This window comes from Heteronotia binoei, chromosome 11 (assembly GCF_032191835.1).
Source record: "Heteronotia binoei isolate CCM8104 ecotype False Entrance Well chromosome 11, APGP_CSIRO_Hbin_v1, whole genome shotgun sequence".
NCBI lineage: Eukaryota > Metazoa > Chordata > Lepidosauria > Squamata > Gekkonidae > Heteronotia > Heteronotia binoei.
Genome location: NC_083233.1, coordinates 72876904 through 72896314, shown reverse-complemented (window position 1 = coordinate 72896314; position 19411 = coordinate 72876904). Strand labels below are relative to the sequence as shown.

The window sequence follows — 19411 nt, the reverse complement described above, 5'->3', positions numbered from 1 at the left end:
TCATCTATACCTTCCCGGCTGAAAGGATCGCTGCAACCTTGGATTTTCACTTCATGGCTTCGCAAGGTTTCCCCCGGACTTCCACTATTAAGAAATGTACTGTGTATTGAATGAGAGGACTTTGTTTTCGGAGTATTTTGTAACTATATTTATTATAAGAATTGTTGGTTATGCAGTAAGTTATTTATATCAAGTTTTCCATAATTGAGGTTGGTTTCGCACGGATGCCTTCGGGCTTTATTCTGGCCCTACCTGGGGATTGGCAACCCTATACTTGGACCAGTCTCTCTTTCTCTCTCTCTCCCTCTCCAGCCGTTGGAGAGAAAGGCGGGGTATAAACGAAGTCAATGCATCCACAGTCAAATTGAACCAGGCAGCCTATGAAATTTATCCCTGCGCGCACCAAGCGGTTTCTCAGAATTGCTTCTTCCCCAAAGTACATTAATGAAGAGAAGAAAACATCTCTAGCGGCCGGCTTGTGTGTGTGGGGGGGGGGGCCTGGAACATTCGCTTTAAATAAATAAAAGACACGTCTTCTCTGACTTCCTGATCTAATTCCACCTCGTTGGGTTGACCTTGTTATGTAAAGCTGAGAGCTCTTTGAGGAAGCGGGAGGGGAGGGAAAGAGGAGAGTGAGAGCCCGGCAGAGATTATATACATTTATTTAGACGCTTAGAGTTCCGAGCATTCAACCCCTCCCTCCAGTCCAGCATTAGACTCCATCCCCACATTGATTTCCTCTTGCTGTGGAAATAACCTACTTTATTTCAGAATCCTCTCTCTGCGTGAAGATGGCTTTTATGTAACGGGCATGCATTGCAAGAGAGGGAGGGAGGGAGAGAGAGAGAAATTCCCCCACATTTGGCTGTTGTGATTAATGAATAGAAAACGATTTCATGCAGAGTTTTGAGCATTTTTTTTTTAAAAAAAACATTGGCCTTGGGTCTTACGTTGAGCTGGTAGCCTTGGCCGGAGAAAAGCCTGTCCTTGTATACAACCGTCTACCGTATTTCATGGTGGAAAGATCCATTTCCGCTTCCTTAGGAAACGAAAAGGTAAAGGTAGTCCCCTGTGCAAGCACCAGTCATTTCTAACTGGGGTGATGTCGCATCACGACGTTTTTCACAGAACTAGAACCCCCAATCAAATTCCAGGCATCCTGAACTCAATTGCAAGGGACAGCTCAGCTCTCCAAGGCAATGTGTGAGTGGCTGGCCAGCTGGGAGGAAGGAAGGAAGGAAGGAAGGAAGGAAGGAAGGAAGGAAGGAAGGAAGGAAGGAAGGAAGGAAGGAAGGAAGGAAGGAAGGAAGGAAGGAAGGATGGATTACAAGTTGATGGGGTGTGAAGTGGCAGAGACTGACCAAGAGAGAGATCTTGGGGTCGTGGTAGATAACTCACTGAAAATGTCACGACAGTGTGCGATTGCATTAAAAAAGACCAACGCCATGCTTGGAATTATTAGGAAGGGAACTGAAAACAAATCATAATGCCCCCGCATAAATCGGTGGTGCGGTCTCGTTTGGAATACTGTGTGCAATTCTGGTCACCGCACCTCAAAGAGGATATTATAGCATTGGCAAAAGTGCAGAAAAAGGGCAACTAGAATGATTCAAGGTTTGGAACCCTTTCCCTATGAAGAAAGGTTAAAATGCTTGGGGCTCTTTAGCTTGGAGAAACGTTGACTGTGGGGGTGACATGATAGAGGTTTACAAGATTATGCATGGGATGGAGAAAGTAGAGAAAGAAGGACTTTTTTCCCTTTCTCACAATACAAGAACTCGTGGGCATTCAATGAAATTGCTGAGCAGTCAGGTTAAAATGGATAGAAGGAAGCACTTCTTCACCCAAAGGGTGATTAACGTGTGGAATTCACTGCCACAGAAGGTGGTGGTGGCTACAAGCATAGCCAGCTTCAAGATAAAAATATGGAGCAGAGGTCCATCGGTGGCTATTAGCCACAGTGTGTGTGTGTGTATATTTTGGCCACTGTGTGACACAGAGTGTTGGACTGGATGGGCCATTGGCCTGATCCATTATGGCTTCTGTTATATTCTTAAGGAAGGGAGGGAGGGAGGGGCCAGAGCATAATAATTTATGCAGTAGCCCCCATCCTCTGTTATTTTCAATGAAAGGAAGGCATTTAAAAGGAGCACGGTCCCTTTGAATGCAATGGCCGGAACTTCCTTTGGAGTTTCATTGTGCTTGTCACAACCTTGCTCCTAGCTGCACCCCCAAAGTCCCCAGATATTTCCTGAGTTGAACCTGGCAACCCTAGGGGGGAATAGTTCCTTCTCAGTAGCGTTTTCCCAAGTCTGTTTCCCCTATGACTTCTTATTGTCTCTCTTTTTTTTCTTTTTTAACCTTTCCAACAGAGCAAAAGTGAAGAAAGGGGTCAACATCCTCAGTGCCAAAGCAAGCGACCCGCATCAATGGGACGTGACCCAGGAGGTGGGGAACGGAGGGAAACACTCCACCACCACCGTGATGTGTCAGAGAATAAGCCAGAGTTCAAAAAACAGGTGAGTGGTTGGTCACCTCTCTCTATGTAGCAACACAGACTAAAGCCTCAATTCAGAATTCAGGTGATGTTGGAATTCTTTACAATGGGAGCCTGCAGCTCTCAACAGGTGAGCCAGTCCTCAACAGAGAGCCAGTTTGGTATAGTGGTTAAATGTGCGGACTCTTATCTGGGGGAACTGGGTTTGATTCCCCACTCCTCCACTTGCAGCTGCTGGAATAGCCTTGGGTCAGCCAGAGCTCTCTTATCTGGGAGAACCGGGTTTGATTCCCCACTCCTCCACTTGCACCTGCTAGCATGCCCTTGGGTCAGCCAGAGCTCTCTTATCTGGGAGAACCGGGTTCGATTTCCCACTCCTCCACTTGCAGCGGCTGGAATGGCCTTGGGTCAGCCAGAGCTCTCTTATCTGGAAGAACCGGGTTTGATTCCCCACTCCTCCACTTGCACCTGCTAGCATGGCCTTGGGTCAGCCAGAGCCCTCTTATCTGGGAGAAGCGGGTTCGATTCCCCACTTCTCCGCTTGCAGCTGCTGGAATGGCTTTGGGTCAGCCAGAGCTCTCTTATCTGGGAGAACCGGGTTTGATTCCCCACTCCTCCACTTGCAGCTGCTGGAATGGCCTTGGATCAGCCAGAGCTCTCTTATCTGGGAGAACCGGGTTTGATTCCCCACTCCTCCACTTGCAGCTGCTGGAAGGGAAGAGCTCTGGCTGACCCAGTGGTAAAAGCAGGAGCTCTCCAGGCCCCTCCTGGAGGCGGGCAACCCTAGCGCTTTTGCTGAAAGTGGATCAGCGGGAATGCTGAAAGTGCAATACGTCTGAGTCGGGCACAGCAGCAAGGTTATTTGAACGAGGCAAATGGTTTTTTTGGAGTCTGGCCTCCTGAAACGTCAAGCTGTTCAGTCCAAAGCTCTTAAAGGTGCAATAGATTGGAGCAATAGCCTGGTGCAATAACCAGTTGCCTGACGCTCCAGTGATGAGTAAGATCAAAGCCATGGCCAGTCAATTAGGACTTCACTGTGAAGCATACCTGGGAGCCTGTGAAAGAGCAAGCGATCAACCCTTCGTGTGAAGCAAGCCGGAGCGATAGCCCCGTGAAACTGCAAGCCTGTTAGTATCGAATGTTTGAGCTTGGCAGCCTGTGCAATAGCAAATCATTCCGTCAATAGCTTTTGATGCGAAACGAGCCTGATGAATAGCCCTGTTCTCCAAGGAGGATGAGTTTGAGCATTAGCCTGGCAGTTCGTGCCCTGTACGTTGCCCAGTCAGCCACACTCGACAAGGAATAAATCTGAGCAATCGTTCGGGTGATACGCATTTGCTTGGCGCAAATGCCCCCAACACGGTGCCCGTAGCCTCCAAGTCACCCCCAACAAAGTCCCTGGTGCCTACCAAGTTTTTTTTTTAAGTGGATAGGGCGAAGTGGGGCTCCTGCTCAGTGATTTCTGATTGGCCACTGGAACACCTGACTGGCCTAAACCAGGAGTGGCCAAACCGCAACCTAGGAGCCACGTGTGGCTCTTTCACACATTTTGTGTGGCTTCCAAAGTCCCCACTGCCTTGTCTGCCCGTTTGGAGAAGGCATTTGTCTCTAAGCCGCCATGTCATGTAAGCCGCCCTGAGCCCGCTTTGGCGGGGGAGGGCGGGATATAAGAATAAATTTTTATTATTATTATTATTATTATTATTATTATTATTATATCACTTCTCCAAGCCAAGTCAGCCAGCAGCTTGGAGAATGCATTTCAAGTTACAGTTGCTTTCTTTCCACCTCACCCTCCCCATCTATTTGCCTTCCTTCTCTCAAATATCTGACATTCATGTCTTGCAGCTCTCCAACATCTGACGTTTGCTCTGTGTGGCTCTTACGTTAAAACAAGTTTGGCCACCCCTGCCCAAATGTTTGCTCGCTTTCATTCTTCGTCGCTCTTACATTCTTCCCGCCTTTTCCTCTGTTGCTTCCACTTTCCGTTGTTTGCTTTCGGCGAGCGGTCCCTGCCTTTTCTGCTTACACTCCCTTCTGAATGTCAACATTCATTCGCTGGGCTGTATAAGACATCCTGCCGATCATAATGTTGCCGTTCCCTCCAATGCAGGCCAGCTGGCTCTTATGTGAGTCCAGCCATTTAAAGCCTTTTGTTTTCGCTGCAGGGTTAAGGAGGGAGGGGCGGGTTGGGACTTCTCTAAAGCACAGAAAACATCTGTTGCCTTGAGCGGTTTACAGACTCCCGCTATCTCCTCTGGATACCGTTCCCATTAGTGGGATTTTTGCAATGGAGAGTTTGCAAGACCAGCAGGCGGGGGAGGGAGTTAGATCCCAGTAGGCAGCCGTGTTGGTCTGAAGCAATAGAATAAAGCAGTAGACAAGTGCACCTCGTGTGAAACGAGGCAATATGGGCATCCCTGTTGCGGTCTTGTGCCTTGCTGCCGTTCTTGTCCGGCCTTTTCTTAATGCAGATCCAGCTGTACCGTCGTTATGATAAAATCTGTATATCAGTAAGATTGGAAATTTTGAAAATGTAGCACCGAGTACGATCGTACGAAATTGTTGGTTTTAATTAGATGGTTTTAAAAGAATTTTAAGGAAACTGTAGAATGTTTAGATTATTGTTTTATTATGTAACCTTTGTATTTTATATTATGTTGTGAGCCGCCCTGAGCCTGCTTCAGCGGGGAGGGCGGGATATAAATTAATTGTTGTTGTTATTATTATTATTATTAAAGATTTCAGGTTTTCACGGCTGGCAACGTCATTAGGGTTTGTAGAATCTTTCGGGCGCAAGTGCCGTGTTCTACTGGAGAAAGTTTTTCTTCCAGACGTTTTGTTCTCAGCTGTGGAGAACATCCTCAGTGGCGTTGCAGCCGGAGCAGGCGCTCTGACCTTCTTGGCTGCTGTGCATTGAGTGAGGCCAGGGCTGCTGGAGAGCTGCTATTTCTAAAGCTAAAGAGCCCCAAGTGTTTTAACCTTTCTTCATAGGGAAAGTGTTCCAACCCTTTAATCATTCTTTAATCATGAGTGAGGCCCTTTTCTGGACTTTTTCCAATGCTATAATATCCTTTTTGAGGTGCGGTGACCAGAATTCCACACAGTATTCCAAATGAGACCGCACCATCGATTTATACAGGGGCATTGTGATACTGGCTGATTTATTTTCAATTCCCTTCCTAATAATTCCCAGCATGGCATTGGCCTTTTTTATTGCAATCGCACACTGTCTTGACATTTTCAGTGAGTTATCTACCATGACCCCAAGATCTCTCTCTTGGTCAGTCTCTGCCAGTTCTTGGCCCCAATGTGCATTACTTTGCACTTGGCCACATTAAACCTCATCTGCCACGTTGATGCCCACTCACCCAGCCTCAACAGATCCCTTTGGAGTGCCTCACAATCCTCTCTGGTTCTCACAACCCTGAACAATTTAGTGTCATCTGCAAACTTGGCCACTCCACTGCTCACTCCCAACTCCAAATCAGTTATGAACAAGTTAAAGAGCATGGGACCCAGTACTGAGCCCTGCAGCACCCCACTGCATACAGTCCTCCACTGCGAAGACTGCCCATTTATACTCACTCTCTGCTTCCTATTAATTAGCCAGTTTTTGATCCACAAGAGGACCTGTCCTTTTACTCCATGACTCTCGAGCTTTCTAAGGAGCCTTTGATGAGGAACTTTATCAAAAGCTTTTTGGAAGTCAAGGTAAACAACATCTATTGGGTCTCCTTTGTCCACATGTTTGTTCACCCCCTCAAAGAAATGTAACAGGTTAGTGAGGCAAGATCTTCCCTTACAGAACCCATGTTGAGTCTTCCTCAATAACCCATGTTCATCAATGTGCCTACTCATTCTGTCCTTGATAATGGTTTCTACCAACTTTCCCAGTATTGAAGTCAGACTGACTGGCCTGTAATTTCCCGGATCTCCCCTGGAACCCTTTTTAAAGATGGGGGTGACATTTGCTACCTTCCAGTCCTCAGGAACGGAGGCAGATATCAATGAAAGATTACATATTTTTGCCAGAAGATCCACAAGTTCAACTTTGAGTTCTTTTAGAACTCTTGGATGTATGCCATCCGGACCTGGTGACTTATTAGTTTTTAATTCGTCTATCAGTTGTAGGACCTCCTCTTTTGTCACCTCAATCTGACTCAGGTCTTTCAACACCCCTTCCAAAATTAGTGGTTCTGGAGCGGGCAAACACTTCTCGTCTTCCACAGTGAAGACGGAGGCAAAAAATGCATTCAGCTTCTCAGCCATTTCCCTATCCTCCTTCAGTAATCCTTTTACTGGTTTCCTGCTTCTAATATATTTGAAGAAATTTTTATTGTTGGTCTTTATGTTTTTTGCAATATGCTCCTCATGGTCCCTTTTTGCCTGCCTGATCACAGTCTTGCATTTGATTTGCCATAGCCTGTGTTCCCTTTTATTAATCTCACTTGGACTAGCTTTCCACCGCTTAAATGAGTCCTTCTTACCTTTTATAGCCTCCATTACTTTGTTTGTTAACTATGCAGGCCTTTTCTTATGCCTGTTTGTGCCTTTCCTAACTTGTGGTATATATTTTATCTGAGCTTCTAGGATTTTAAATAGCCTCCAAGCTTCCCAAGGGTTTTGACTGTATTTACATTTCCTTTCAGTTTCCTCTTCACATGCCTCCTCATCTCAGAGAATTTACCCCTTTTAAAGTTAAATGTGGTCGTGCTGGTCTTTTGGAGCATGGTGAAATCAATGGTGAAATCAATAACGTTATGGTCACTGCTCCCAAGCGGTGCAATCACTTTTACATCTCTCACCAAGTCTTGGGCATTACTTAGGACCAAATCCAGGATCGCCCCACTCCTGGTAGGTTCTGAGACCATCTGCTCCATAGCACAGTCATTGAGAGCATCAAGAAACTCAATCTCTTTCTCTCGACCAGAACACATATCGACCCAATCAATCTGCGGGTAGTTAAAATCACCTATTACAACACAGTTTTTACATTTAGCCACTATCTTTAATCCTTCCATCATATTATAATCTTCCTTTATCTTTTGATTTGGTGGGCGATAACAAACTTCCATAGTTAAATTTCCTTTTGTGCCCTCTATTTCAACCCAAAGCATTTCTAGAAGGGAATCTGATTCTCTGACCTCAGTCTTACTGGACCGTATGCCCTCTCTGACATACAGAGCCACCCCACCTCCAACCCTTCCCCCCCTATCCTTCCGATTTAACTTATATCCAGGAATCACCGTGTCCTTGCTCCTGGCTCCACCCCCAAAGTCTCCTGGCTCCACCTCCAAACTCCCCAGATATTTCTTGAATTGGACTTGGCAACCCTAAGTCCCCTCCCTGCCCCCCCGCATTCACACAGACACTCAAGCCTGATTAGATCTATGTAGAACAGGGGTGGCCAATGGTAGCTCTCCAGATGTTTTTTTGCCTACAACTCCCATTAGCCCCAGCCATTGGCCATGCTGGCTGGGGCTGATGGGAGTTGTAGGCAAAAAAACATCTGGAGAGCTACTGTTGACCACCTCTGATGTAGAGAAACAAAATTGCTTGTTTCTTTCTATGTGTTGCATAATGAACAAAGGGAAGTGCCTTCCACTGATGCTAATTAGGCAGATGAATTTCAAGGTGGGGGCATTCTTAACGTAAACTCCAGCGCTCAAAAGCACATTTGGGGCCTGCCCTATATTGTCTGGCAGTCTGGGCGAGGCTAACTTCTGGTGCTCCCCCCTCGTACTAATAACACCACCAAGTCACATGGGGGGCCCCCAATTTGGGCGAATTCCTCTTCAAGTCAGGTTCCAAAGGCATTTCCAGGCCGCAGGAAAGAGAATGCTTCGTCTAGGTGTCGTGGGCACGCATAATAAAATCACAAAGAAAATGTGCTTTCAGGGTTGCTGGCTTACATCTATGCAGATGCAGGTATGTTTAATCAAATAATGAATTGATGGAAAGGCGTTTGCTTCCTCAAGTAGCATTTATTCAATCGGGTGCCAACCCTTTGTTTCATCCTTGCAGATTCTATGTATTTGATTCTCCAAAATTGCTTTAAAATAGACCTACTTGGGGGAAATTATATCACTGTCCATTTCCTGAGGTTGTCGTTCCAAATTTCTGGCGGTTAATAAGAGTACTCCAAATAGCTTGGAAAATGCTCTCGTTACATAGGGCTTGAAAGCCAAGTTGTCTTTATCCATCTAGCCGTATGTATGAATTTATATATGTGCACGTACAAATTCCGTGTGCATCTGTGTATTCTGTTTGTGTGCGTGTATGGATTAAATATTCATTTGTAAAAATGCGCTTAATCGAATGAATTCACCGATACAAACATTTGAGCGTAGCTAATTGCAAGGAGAAGGGCATGTGCTAGAGCCGCTGCCCCAAATTGTCTGCACTGTGTGACGGGTTTGTTGCTGGTTCTCCCTATTTCTGACTGTACAGTATATTTTAAAAAATGCTCAGGGGCTCTTTAGACATGCACAACGGAGTGATGTCAACGCAGGTCTCCTTGATATGAGACACTATCATATAGGGTTTGCCAATCTCCAGGGGGGGCAGGGGATCCCCCAGTTTGGAGGCCCTCTCCCTACTTCAGGATCATCAGAAAGAGGGAAGGGGGAGGGAAATATCTGCTGGGCACTCCATGATTCTCTATGGAGACCGATTCCCATAGGGTATAATGGCGAATAAGATCCATGGGAATCTGGGCCTCTGGGAGGGCTTTTTTTAAGATAGAGGCACCAAATTTTCAGCATAGCATGTGATGACTCTCCTCAGAACTCCTTCAAAGTTTCAGAAAGATTGGACCAGCAAGCCGGGTACTCGTTTTACTGACCTTGGAAGGATGGAAGGCTGAGTCAACCTGGAGCTGGCTACCTGAGCCCAGCTTCTGCCAGGGATTGAACTCAGGTCGAGAGCAGAGTTTAGGAATGCAGTACTGCAGCCTTACCACTCTGCGCCACGGGGCTCTTAAAAGATGTGCGCTCCTTTTAAATGTGATGGTCAGAACTCCCTTTGCCTTTCACAAGCTTGCTCCTAGTTCCACCCCCAAATTCTCCTGGCTCCACCCCTGAAGTCCCTAGATATTTCTTGGACTGAGCCTGGCACCCTTAGTGGCTCAGCTTGCCCCATCTCCACCTGCCCTACACGAAGCCCAGTGGAAGGCATTCCATTTGAAATCCACAACCTGTTCCCACGGTCCTTGGCTCCACCAGCCACAGCCATTGGACTCTGCCAACTGGCTCGAAGGCCCGTCCGTTGTCTGCATTGGGCAGCCTGTTCTTCTCGCAAACTTTTCTCCTCTCATGCGCTGCCAGCCATAAGTAGGTTATCTGTGAAAAACCCTTCTGGGCTGGGAAGAGCTTTTTGGACTGACGCTCGTGTTCCCTTTTAACACCCAGCAGCACAAAGTCTACTTTGGGTGAACTCAGCTCTTCTGGTCTTGGTTGGCACATTTGATCCGCTTCTGAGGATAGAAACGCTTGCCTGGTGACTTCTTCGAAAAGTGCAGAGACGGAAGGACAAAATGATGCATAGCCGAAAGGAGGGAGAGCCTTCCTCGCCCACCCCGCCTTCCGCCCCCTTTCTTTGCAAGTATCTTAGAAACGGAACATCTGCTGGAACTCATAAACCGCTGACTTCAGCACTCGAATATCATAGTGGAGCCCAACTTGGCTCTCTGCACCGGTGAGAAGAAATAAATCAAGCAGGCAATAAAGGATGAAAGGGAGGGAGAGGAGGGAAGGGGAGGCAGAAAATTCCCAAGCCGCCCTCCTTCAAGCCAAGCAAATAAAAACCCCATTAGCATTTGCAAAAGCTGCATCCCCCCCTCCCCAACTTGGGGGGGGGGGGACGGGACCCATGCATCATGGTTAATGGCCAAACCGCTCATCTATCAGTGCTTGAATTCCTACCTGTTGGGGATTCAAAATGGCAGGAGAGTTCTCTGATGTTGCAGGGAAGAGCAGACGCAAGCTTAGACCTTCTCGGAAAGAGTCCTTTCTTTGCAGGGACAGACCAAGTGGGAGATCCGGGCCAGAACTTTAGACTGGTGCATCTGAATAACAAAAGGCCCTTTTCTTTATTTATGGAGTGCTTAGTTTGAATTTTACAAAGGCTTTTAGCCGAAAGGCGTTTGGTATTGGTTTTTGTATAGGGATACAATTTGTACTTTTTAACCTGTATTTATGTGATTGGTCATTTGTCTTTATATGAGGAATAGGGACTTCTATGCAGAACCGTAGGGTTGTGGTGTTTAAATGATAGCTGAGCACTTTTGAATGCATAATTAGCGCTACATGCATAGTTCCGGGGCTTTTTTTTTTTTTAGAAAAAGCCCAGCAGGAACTCATTTTCATGTTAGGCCACACCCCCTGACATCACCATTGTTTCACACGGGGTTTGTAGAAAAAGCCCAGCAGGAGGTCATTTGCCTATTAGGCCACACCCCCTTGACAACAATCCAGCCTGAACTGCGTTACACTGCATTCCTGCTCAACCCCCACCCCCCTGCGTCATTATATTTTGGTTTCTGGGGGGGTTTGTCTCAATCTTTCTGGTTACTTTTCTCATGTTGGGTTGTGTCCCCTCCCTCCTTTTTTGGTCACACTTATACTGGCTCAGATCACTAGTCCATCATGGTCTGTATCAGCCACTCAGGCTGGCAGCAGCTCTCCAGGGTTGTTCCCATTGTCTGCAGCAAAGGTGTCAAACATGTGGCCGGAGGGCCAGATCAGGCCCCCAGAGAGCTCCTATCAGGCCTCCGAGCAACTGGCTGTCGTCTGCTTCCTTCTCCCTCTCTCTTGCTTCCTTCTGCGCCACAACTTGCTTTGCACAGGAGCTACAGAGCAAAACCTCTATATCGGCTACTATAAGGCTCTGTATAAGGTTACCTTCTGTGTACACCTGGCTCCATCCTCTGATCTATTAAAATTAGTTACCCTCCCTCCACGCAACCAGCCTGTCGCTTCACCCACTGCCGACATTTGTTTATTTTCAAAGTTCTAAATCGGCAATACTCTTCTGTAATACTCAAAGCAAAAAATTGTAGCAAAGAAATTGTAGCAAAAAAAGAGTCCTGAAACGGATAAGGGGAAGGTCAGTAACTTCTGCAAACTTGCCCCGATTGCTAACTAGCAGATCTGTGCTGTGCAAATTTATTGCACCTCGCTGGCTTCCTCTCCATTCCCAGCTTGCCTCTCGGTGCTATGTCTGACACACCTGTTCGTATGTATGCTATCTGTCACATCTCCTTGATTTGCACATATCCCTTGCCTCCACTCTCGCTCATCAAGAGCGATATCTTCTCCTTGTTAAACCCCACCATTTGCACTCGTAGTTCTGCCTTGTACAGCACGGTGTAATGACCGTTATTCATCAACTTGATGTTCTGGCTTAACAATAACAATCATGCTCGACTCATCCTTCCCTTTCAATCCCAAATCAATTTTCTGGGAGGAAATTGATTTGATTAGTGATCCATTTGCTTAGTCTGTTTCAATCCGTTGAAGGTTGCGAGGGTGACCTCTAGGGTACATTGCGGGTAGTGCGCTTTTTTTCCCCTTCCAGAGGCCCTGTCTACTATGCAGATGCCAACTAATTTCATTACTCTCATGATTTCCTGCTGGAATACTTCAGCTATTAAAAATACAACTCCTCAGGGTATTTGTATTTTTAATAGCTAAAGTATTCCAGCAGGGAATTGTAAGAACCTTCTCTAGTAGAGGCACCAACAAAAATTTTATCTGAATTTTAATTTTGCAGACAGATTTAGTGGTTTACGCTGGGACAAACCAGGGGAGTAGTTTAAAGTTCATTCATTTGATTCATTTATACCCCATCTTTCTCCTAGAAAGGACCCATGGCTGCTTACATTGATGGTGTGACTGTTTTAATTGAATGTGCAATTTATAATATGTATTGATTTTAACTGTTTGTTGTGGTTTTATGTTGTGAGCCGCCCTGAGCCTGCTTTGGCGGGGAGGGCGGGATATGAATCAAATCAAATCAAAAATAAAAATAAATAAATACATTATTTCTCCCCTCCTCTATTTTGTCCCCACAACCACCCTGTGAGGCAGGTTCTGCTGAGACAGCGTTACTGGTCCAAGGTCACCTAGTGAACTTCCGTGGCATGAATGAGGATCCGAATCTGGGTTTCCTAGATCCTAGTCCAACACTCTTTTTTATCTTTATAACTCTCCCTTTGTGTGCGTGTGTGTGTGTGTGTGCGCACACACACACATGCTTGCATGCCTAGAGATCATGGTGGGGCTAGGACATTTTTTCAGAGAGGTGACTTGTATTGCCTGCCTCTGCCTCCCAGTCCTGGTATTCCTTGGAGGTCTCCTTTCCAAGTACTTGCCAGAGTTGACCCTAGGGTTGCCAAGTCCAATTCAAGAAATATCTGGGGACTTTGGCGGTGGAGCCAGGAGGCATTAAGGGTGGAGCCAAGATCAAGGCTGTGAACTCCATAGGGAGTTCTGGCCATCACATTTAAAGGGACGGCATACCTTTTCAATGCCTTCCTTCCATAGGAAATAATGGATAGGGGCGCCTTCTTTTGGGGCTCATAGAATTGGACCCCCTGGTCCAATCTTTTTGAAACCTCGGGGATATTTTGGGGAGAGGAACTAGATGCTATACTGAAACTTTGGTGCCTCTACCCCAAACAACAGCCCCCCCCCCAGAGCCCCAGATACCCATGGATCAATTCTCCATGATTTTCTATGGGAATAAATCTCCATAGGGAATAATAAGAGCTCCCAGCAGACATTTCCCTCCCCTCCCCCCCCACCCCGCTTTCTGACAACCCTGAAGCAGGGGGAGGGCCTCCAAACTGGGGGATCCCCTGCCCCCACCTGGGGATTGGCAACCCTAGTTGACCCTGCTTAGACCCGTACAACTAAGCCAGGTTTCTTGCGGAGGTTCAGTATATCCCTAATCATTCATATCGATCTATTTTTGTGCACATTCTTCTTCTAAAGTGCTTGGTGTGTGTGTGTGTGTGTGTGTGTGTGTGTGTATATATATATATATATATACACACACACACACACAAACACACACACACACTTTTTCTTAATAGAAACTTTATTATTTAGTAATAATAATAAAATTTTATTTATATCCCGCCCTCCCCGCCTAGGCAGGCTCAGGGCGGCTAACAACATATTCATACAATAGGTATACAAAAACTTTTAAAACCAACATTATCTTAAAACCATTCTAATTCACATTTAACATAATTTAACAGTGACAGTGGTATTCCTGGTGCTATTCTGTCAGCATAATGGCGAAGGTCACTGAGGCAGAAGTCACTTCGGCGGATCCATCAGTTCAGCGATCCTTAATCAGCGGTCCGCAAAGGCCAACCTAAAAAGGATGGTCTTGCAGGCCCTGCGGAATTGGTGAAGACTCCGCAGGGCCCGCACCTCTTCCGGGAGCTGGTTCCATAGGTGTGGAGCTGCGATGGAGAAGGCCCGTGCGCGGGTGTTCTGCAATTTCGCCTCCTTTGGCCCGGGGATAGTCAGCTTGTTCTTGCCTGCTGACCTCAGTGCTCTCTGGGGCTCGTATGGGGAAAGACGGTCCCTCAGGTAGGCAGGTCCTCGACCATATTTTTATTAAAGGATGCATATACATATAAGTTGCTAATACAAGAATCGTCAAAACTATAACAAACTAACAACTATTTTTTTTTAAAAAAAAAAGATCAGATTTTGATACATCACATTTCTAGGTAAGATATTTGGCTCACTCAGGTAGTTCGTCACTGGGCACCATAACTCTATAACTTTCTTTTCGGACAAGGTCGGGAGCATAACTTTGTTGGAGTCAGCCAATTTATTGAGAATGAAGTAGTCCCAAATCTTATTTCTCCACATAGTTAGAGTTGGAATGTGAATATACTTCTTATTGCCTGTTTTTATCCTCACAAGAACCCTGCGAGGTAGGCTGGACTGAGAGAGACTGACTCCAAGTCACTCAATGACTTCTACAGCAGATTGGGGATGTGCACCTGGATCTCCTAGATCTGAATGCGAGTGTAACCACCATACTCCATTGGCTTTCAACTCTGCAGTGAAGTTGCTGCAGTTTGCAATGGCCTGATTCAAAATCTGCATTCTTGGCACCCCCCCCCCCCCCCAGTTTCTTCTTTAGCTCGGAACGCAGTATTAAGATTTTGAGCATCCGCCGTCTGCATGTACCCAAAGCCAGCAGCTTTGTCAGCCCATGTACAAAAGTTCTTTCACGTTAAGCCCCGTTCTCATGTGGAAACCGGCATCGATTTCTGGGAATTACAAGACTAGAGCAGCCGATCGAGTAACCTTTAGTATGACGCATATATTTTTTTTCTTCTGTTTTTGCTTGATTCTCTTCGTTGTCCGTCAGCTTCATCTCTCGCTTTTCTATCCTGCCCTTCCTTCCTTCTCAGGGCACCATTATTCTCTCCTTTCCCACTGACTCAACCTGTTAGGGTTGCCAGCCTCCAGGTGGGGCCTGGAGATCTCCTGCTTTTACAACTGATCTCCAACTGGCAGAGATCAGCTCCCCTGGAGAAAATTAAGCCCAAAATCACCGGTAGCAATAGTCATCATTAGTAACAGGTAACTTGTAGTATTACGAGAGGTTAACAAGTGACTAATGATGACTATTGCTAAGCATGTATTTTGATAAATGTAGGTTGCATATACGCTATTTGTGTAAAAGCGTCGTTGCTATTCTGGTGATTTTTGGCTTCGTTACTTACATCGGAACTTGTTGATATTTACCCCTGGAGAAAATGGCTGCTTTGGAGGGTGGACTCTAGGGAAGGGGTGGGCAACGGTAGCTCTCCAGATGTTTTTGCCTACAACTCCCATCAGCCCCAGTCATTGGCCATGCTGGCTGGGGCTGATGGGAGTTGTAGGCAAAAAAACATCTGGAGAGCTACCATTGGCCACCCCTGCTCTAGGGCATTGGATCATGCTGGGGCCCCTCTCCTCTCCAAACCAGAAGCAACAGGTGACAGACCAACGCCTGGTGCCCTGCTCTCCCACTTGAGCTGTGTATCCAATGGGGTACTTGTTACCAAGTGTCAGCAGCAGACATCTCAGGCATCTCAATGGAGCCCGGGCATCCCAATAGTGCTGCTGTTGCGCTGTTATGATACTTCGTTATAGTGCTATAGCGCTCTTAGACATCCCTCCCCCCCCAAAAAAATTTGTGGAGATTGCACCAGCTGGCAAAAAAAAGGCGCAAAAACAGCTGGTGCTCCCGGAATCGCTACGGCAATGATCCCCAACCTTTTTGGCACCAGGGACCGGTTCTGTGGAAGACAGTTTTCCCACAGGCTGGCGGGGGGCAGTGGGATGGTTTTGGGATGATACAATTGTGCACTTTGAATCATAGAATCGTAGAGTTGGAAGGGACCTCTAGGGTCATCTAGTCCAACCCCCTGCACAATGCAGGAAACTCACAAACACTTCCCTCTAAATTCACAGGACCTCCATTGCTGTCAGATGGCCATCTAGCCTCTGTTTAAAAACCCCAAAGGAAGGAGAGCCCACCACCTCCCGAGGAAGCCTGATCCACTGAGGAACTTTATTTTGGTGTGGTGGTTAATTGTGCAGGCTGTTATCTGGGAGAACCAGGTTTGATTTCCCACTCCTCCACTTGCAGCTGCTGGAATGGCCTTGGGTCAGTCATAGCTCTCTCAGAGCGGTCCTTAAAAGGGCAGCTTCTGGGAGAACTCTCTCAGCCCCACCTCACAGGGTGTCTGTTGTGGGGGAGGAAGATAAAAGAGATTGTGAGCCACTCTGAGATTCGGAGTGGGGGTGGGATATAAAGCCAATGTTTTCTTCTTATTATTATTACATTGTAATATATAATAAAATTATTATACAACTCACGGCCCGGTTGCTAATAGGCCACGGGGGTTGGGGACCCCTGCGCTAGGGGGCATTTCACACAGCATGCCCTAGTGATTTCAACCCAGAAGGAGGAGTTGAAAACCGGAAGAAGCTGCTCCTTGTCAATAACGATTCAGGCACGCCTCGGTGACGGGACAGCTGTGGGACTGTGTGAAGAAGAAGAAGAAGAAGAAGATATTGGATTTATATCCCGCCCTCCACTCCGAAGAGTCTCAGAGCGGCTCACAATCTCCTTTACCTTCCTCCCCCACAACAGACACCCTGTGAGGTAGATGAAGATATTGGATTTATATCCCGCCCTCCACTCTGAAGAGTCTCAGAGCGGCTCACAATCTCCTTTACCTTCCTCCCCCACAACAGACACCCTGTGAGGTAGATGAAGATATTGGATTTATATCCCGCCCTCCACTCCGAAGAGTCTCAGAGCGGCTCACAATCTCCTTTATCTCCCCCCCCCACAACAGACACCCTGTGAGGTAGATGAAGATATTGGATTTATATCCCGCCCTCCACTCCGAAGAGTCTCAGAGCGGCTCACAATCTCCTTTATCTTCCTCCCCCACAACAGACACCCTGTGAGGTGGGTGGGGCTGGAGAGGGCTCTCCCAGCAGCTGCCCTTTCAAGGACAACCTCTGCCAGAGCTATGGCTGACCCAAGGCCATTCCAGCAGCTGCAAGTGGAAGAGTGGGGAATCAAACCCGGTTCTCCCAGATAAGAGTCCGCACACTTAACCACTACACCAAACTGGCTCTGTGAAAAGGGAACAGGATTCCGGTAGCAGCCAGTTATTGCATCGGTTCTGTCTGGAATGACAGCCGAAACTTATCGCTCAATAACTGGCCAGCTGCCATACCGGAATACTTAGGCTGTGTAAAAAAAGACCTTTGTTTGTGACTCAGTGGTAGAGTACCTGCTTGGGAGGCAGAAGGTCCCAGGCTAATTTCCTTGCAGCCCCGGTTAAAGGGTCAGGCAGGAGGTGATGTGAAAGACCTCCACCTGAGACCCACTGTTGGTCTGAGTAGACAACGCTGACCTTGACTGACAGGGTCTGATTTGGTATAAGGCAACTTCACGCGTGTTCGCTTGAGATTCCTCTTTTGCACGTGGCACTGTAATCTTTTCTACCACTGTGAAGGTTCGCTGGCTTGCAGATCTTGCGACAGCGAGATGGATCTCTTCCCTGTGCATCTGACTCACATCTGTATTCTCATCTGGGACTCTTCATGTCCCCTGTGGAACTGGCAAGCCAGGCTTCCTCGGGTCACCAATGGGAGCCATATTTTATCTCCCGTAAAACATCTGTGAGGCATTAATCCTGCCACACCCGCTCTCTTCTTAGCTATAATTCTGCTCCTTGCTAATATTTTTTTTACCCATAAGGCCTAGAGAAGCTACGTACAGCCTTGTCTCTTGCTCCATCATAGGAACATAAGAGAAGTCATGTTGGATCAGGCCAATGACCCATCCAGTCCAACACTCTGTGTCACATAAGAACCTAAGAGAAGCCATGTTGGATCAGGCCGATGGCCCATCCAGTCCAACACTCTGTGTCACACAGTGGCCAATATATGTGTATGTGTGTATACATACACACACACATATATATACTGTGACTAATAGCCACTGATGGACCTCTACTCCATATTTTTATCCAATCCCCTCATAAAGCTGGCTATGCTTGTAGCTGCCACCACCTCCTGTGGCAGTGAATTCCACATGTTAATCACCCTTTGGGTGAAGAAGTACTTCCTTTTATCCGTTTTAACCCGACTGCTCAGCAATTTCATTGAATTTCATCCCCACCCACAAGAGAGCCAGTTTGGTGTAGTGGGGAAGTGCGCGGACTCTTATCTGGGAGAACCAAGTTTGATTCCCCACTCCTCCACTTGCACCTGCTGGAATGGCCTTGGGTCAGCCATAGCTCTGGCAGAGGATGTCCTTGAAAGGGCAGCTTCTGGAAGAGCTCTCTCAGCCCCGCCCACCTCTCAGGGTGTCTGTTGTGGGGGAGGAAGATAAAGAAGATTGTGAGCCGCTCTGAGACTATGAAATTCGGAGCGGAGGGCAGGATAGAAAGTGAATATCTTCTTCTTCTTCTTCTTCACAAAAGGGGGGCCCATTATCTCATTTGGAGCATGTGGGAGTTACTGTAACACAGAATCAGGCAAGGGAGAAACAGCATAACGACAAACGCTCACAACGCAAGAGGCAGCAAGAGCCCCTGGAAGCGCTTGATGCAGATGCATTCTCGTAACTTTTAAATCGGGTCTTCAGCTCTGTCCTCGCTACCTGGGGAGGAGAGAAGAGGCAGGAAGGAAGAGCCAGCTTCAGTTCGACTGCTGCTCTCCATCCATCACCTGTACAATTTCATCACCGCGCTGCTCTCTGCGACGTGACGGGCCTTCGATGCTCTCTCAGGCGGCCTCTTGAATGCGCCGGCTGAATTTCAGCCACAGCTCAATATCTTCAGGCCCTCACGTCGCACAACCAGTCCGAATGAACCCGGCCGGCAGCTTGTCCGTCAAGGCTTGAATTTTGAAGCTCAGAGGAAATGAGTTGTCGGCAGGAGCCTCGGACTTCGCTTCGGTTACAACAGACCACATTATCATGTGAACATAACGTAAGAGAAGCCACTTTGGATCACGCCAGTGGCCCATCCGGTTCAACACTCTGTCACACAGTGGCCAAAAAATCTAGGTGCCATCAGGAGGTTCCCCCCCCCCAAGCACCAACAATACAGAGCACCACTGCCCCAGACATAAGAGAAGCCATGTTGGATCAAGCCAGTGGCCCATCCAGTTCAACACTGTGTCACACAGTGTGATCAGTAGCTATTAGCCACAAGGTATTGATGGAAAACTCTGTCTGGGGCATGTGATTCTCTGGATTCTTAGTGCTTGGAGAGGGGGCAACAGTAGGAGGGCTTCTAGTGTCCTGGCCCCATTAGTGGACCTCCTGATGGAACCTGGGTTTTTTTGGCTACTGTGTGACACA

General features: G+C 47.2%; 1 protein-coding gene across 1 annotated transcript in view; it reads left to right on the top strand.

The window, feature by feature from the left end:
* Nucleotides 1–19411, top strand: part of TMEM132C (transmembrane protein 132C) — a 393879-nt gene that overhangs the window by 238257 nt on the left and 136211 nt on the right. Inside the window, exon 3 of the mRNA XM_060249642.1 lies at nt 2373–2519. Within this exon, the coding sequence (XP_060105625.1) occupies nt 2373–2519 (147 nt within the window). The remainder of the gene's footprint in view (nt 1–2372; nt 2520–19411) is intronic.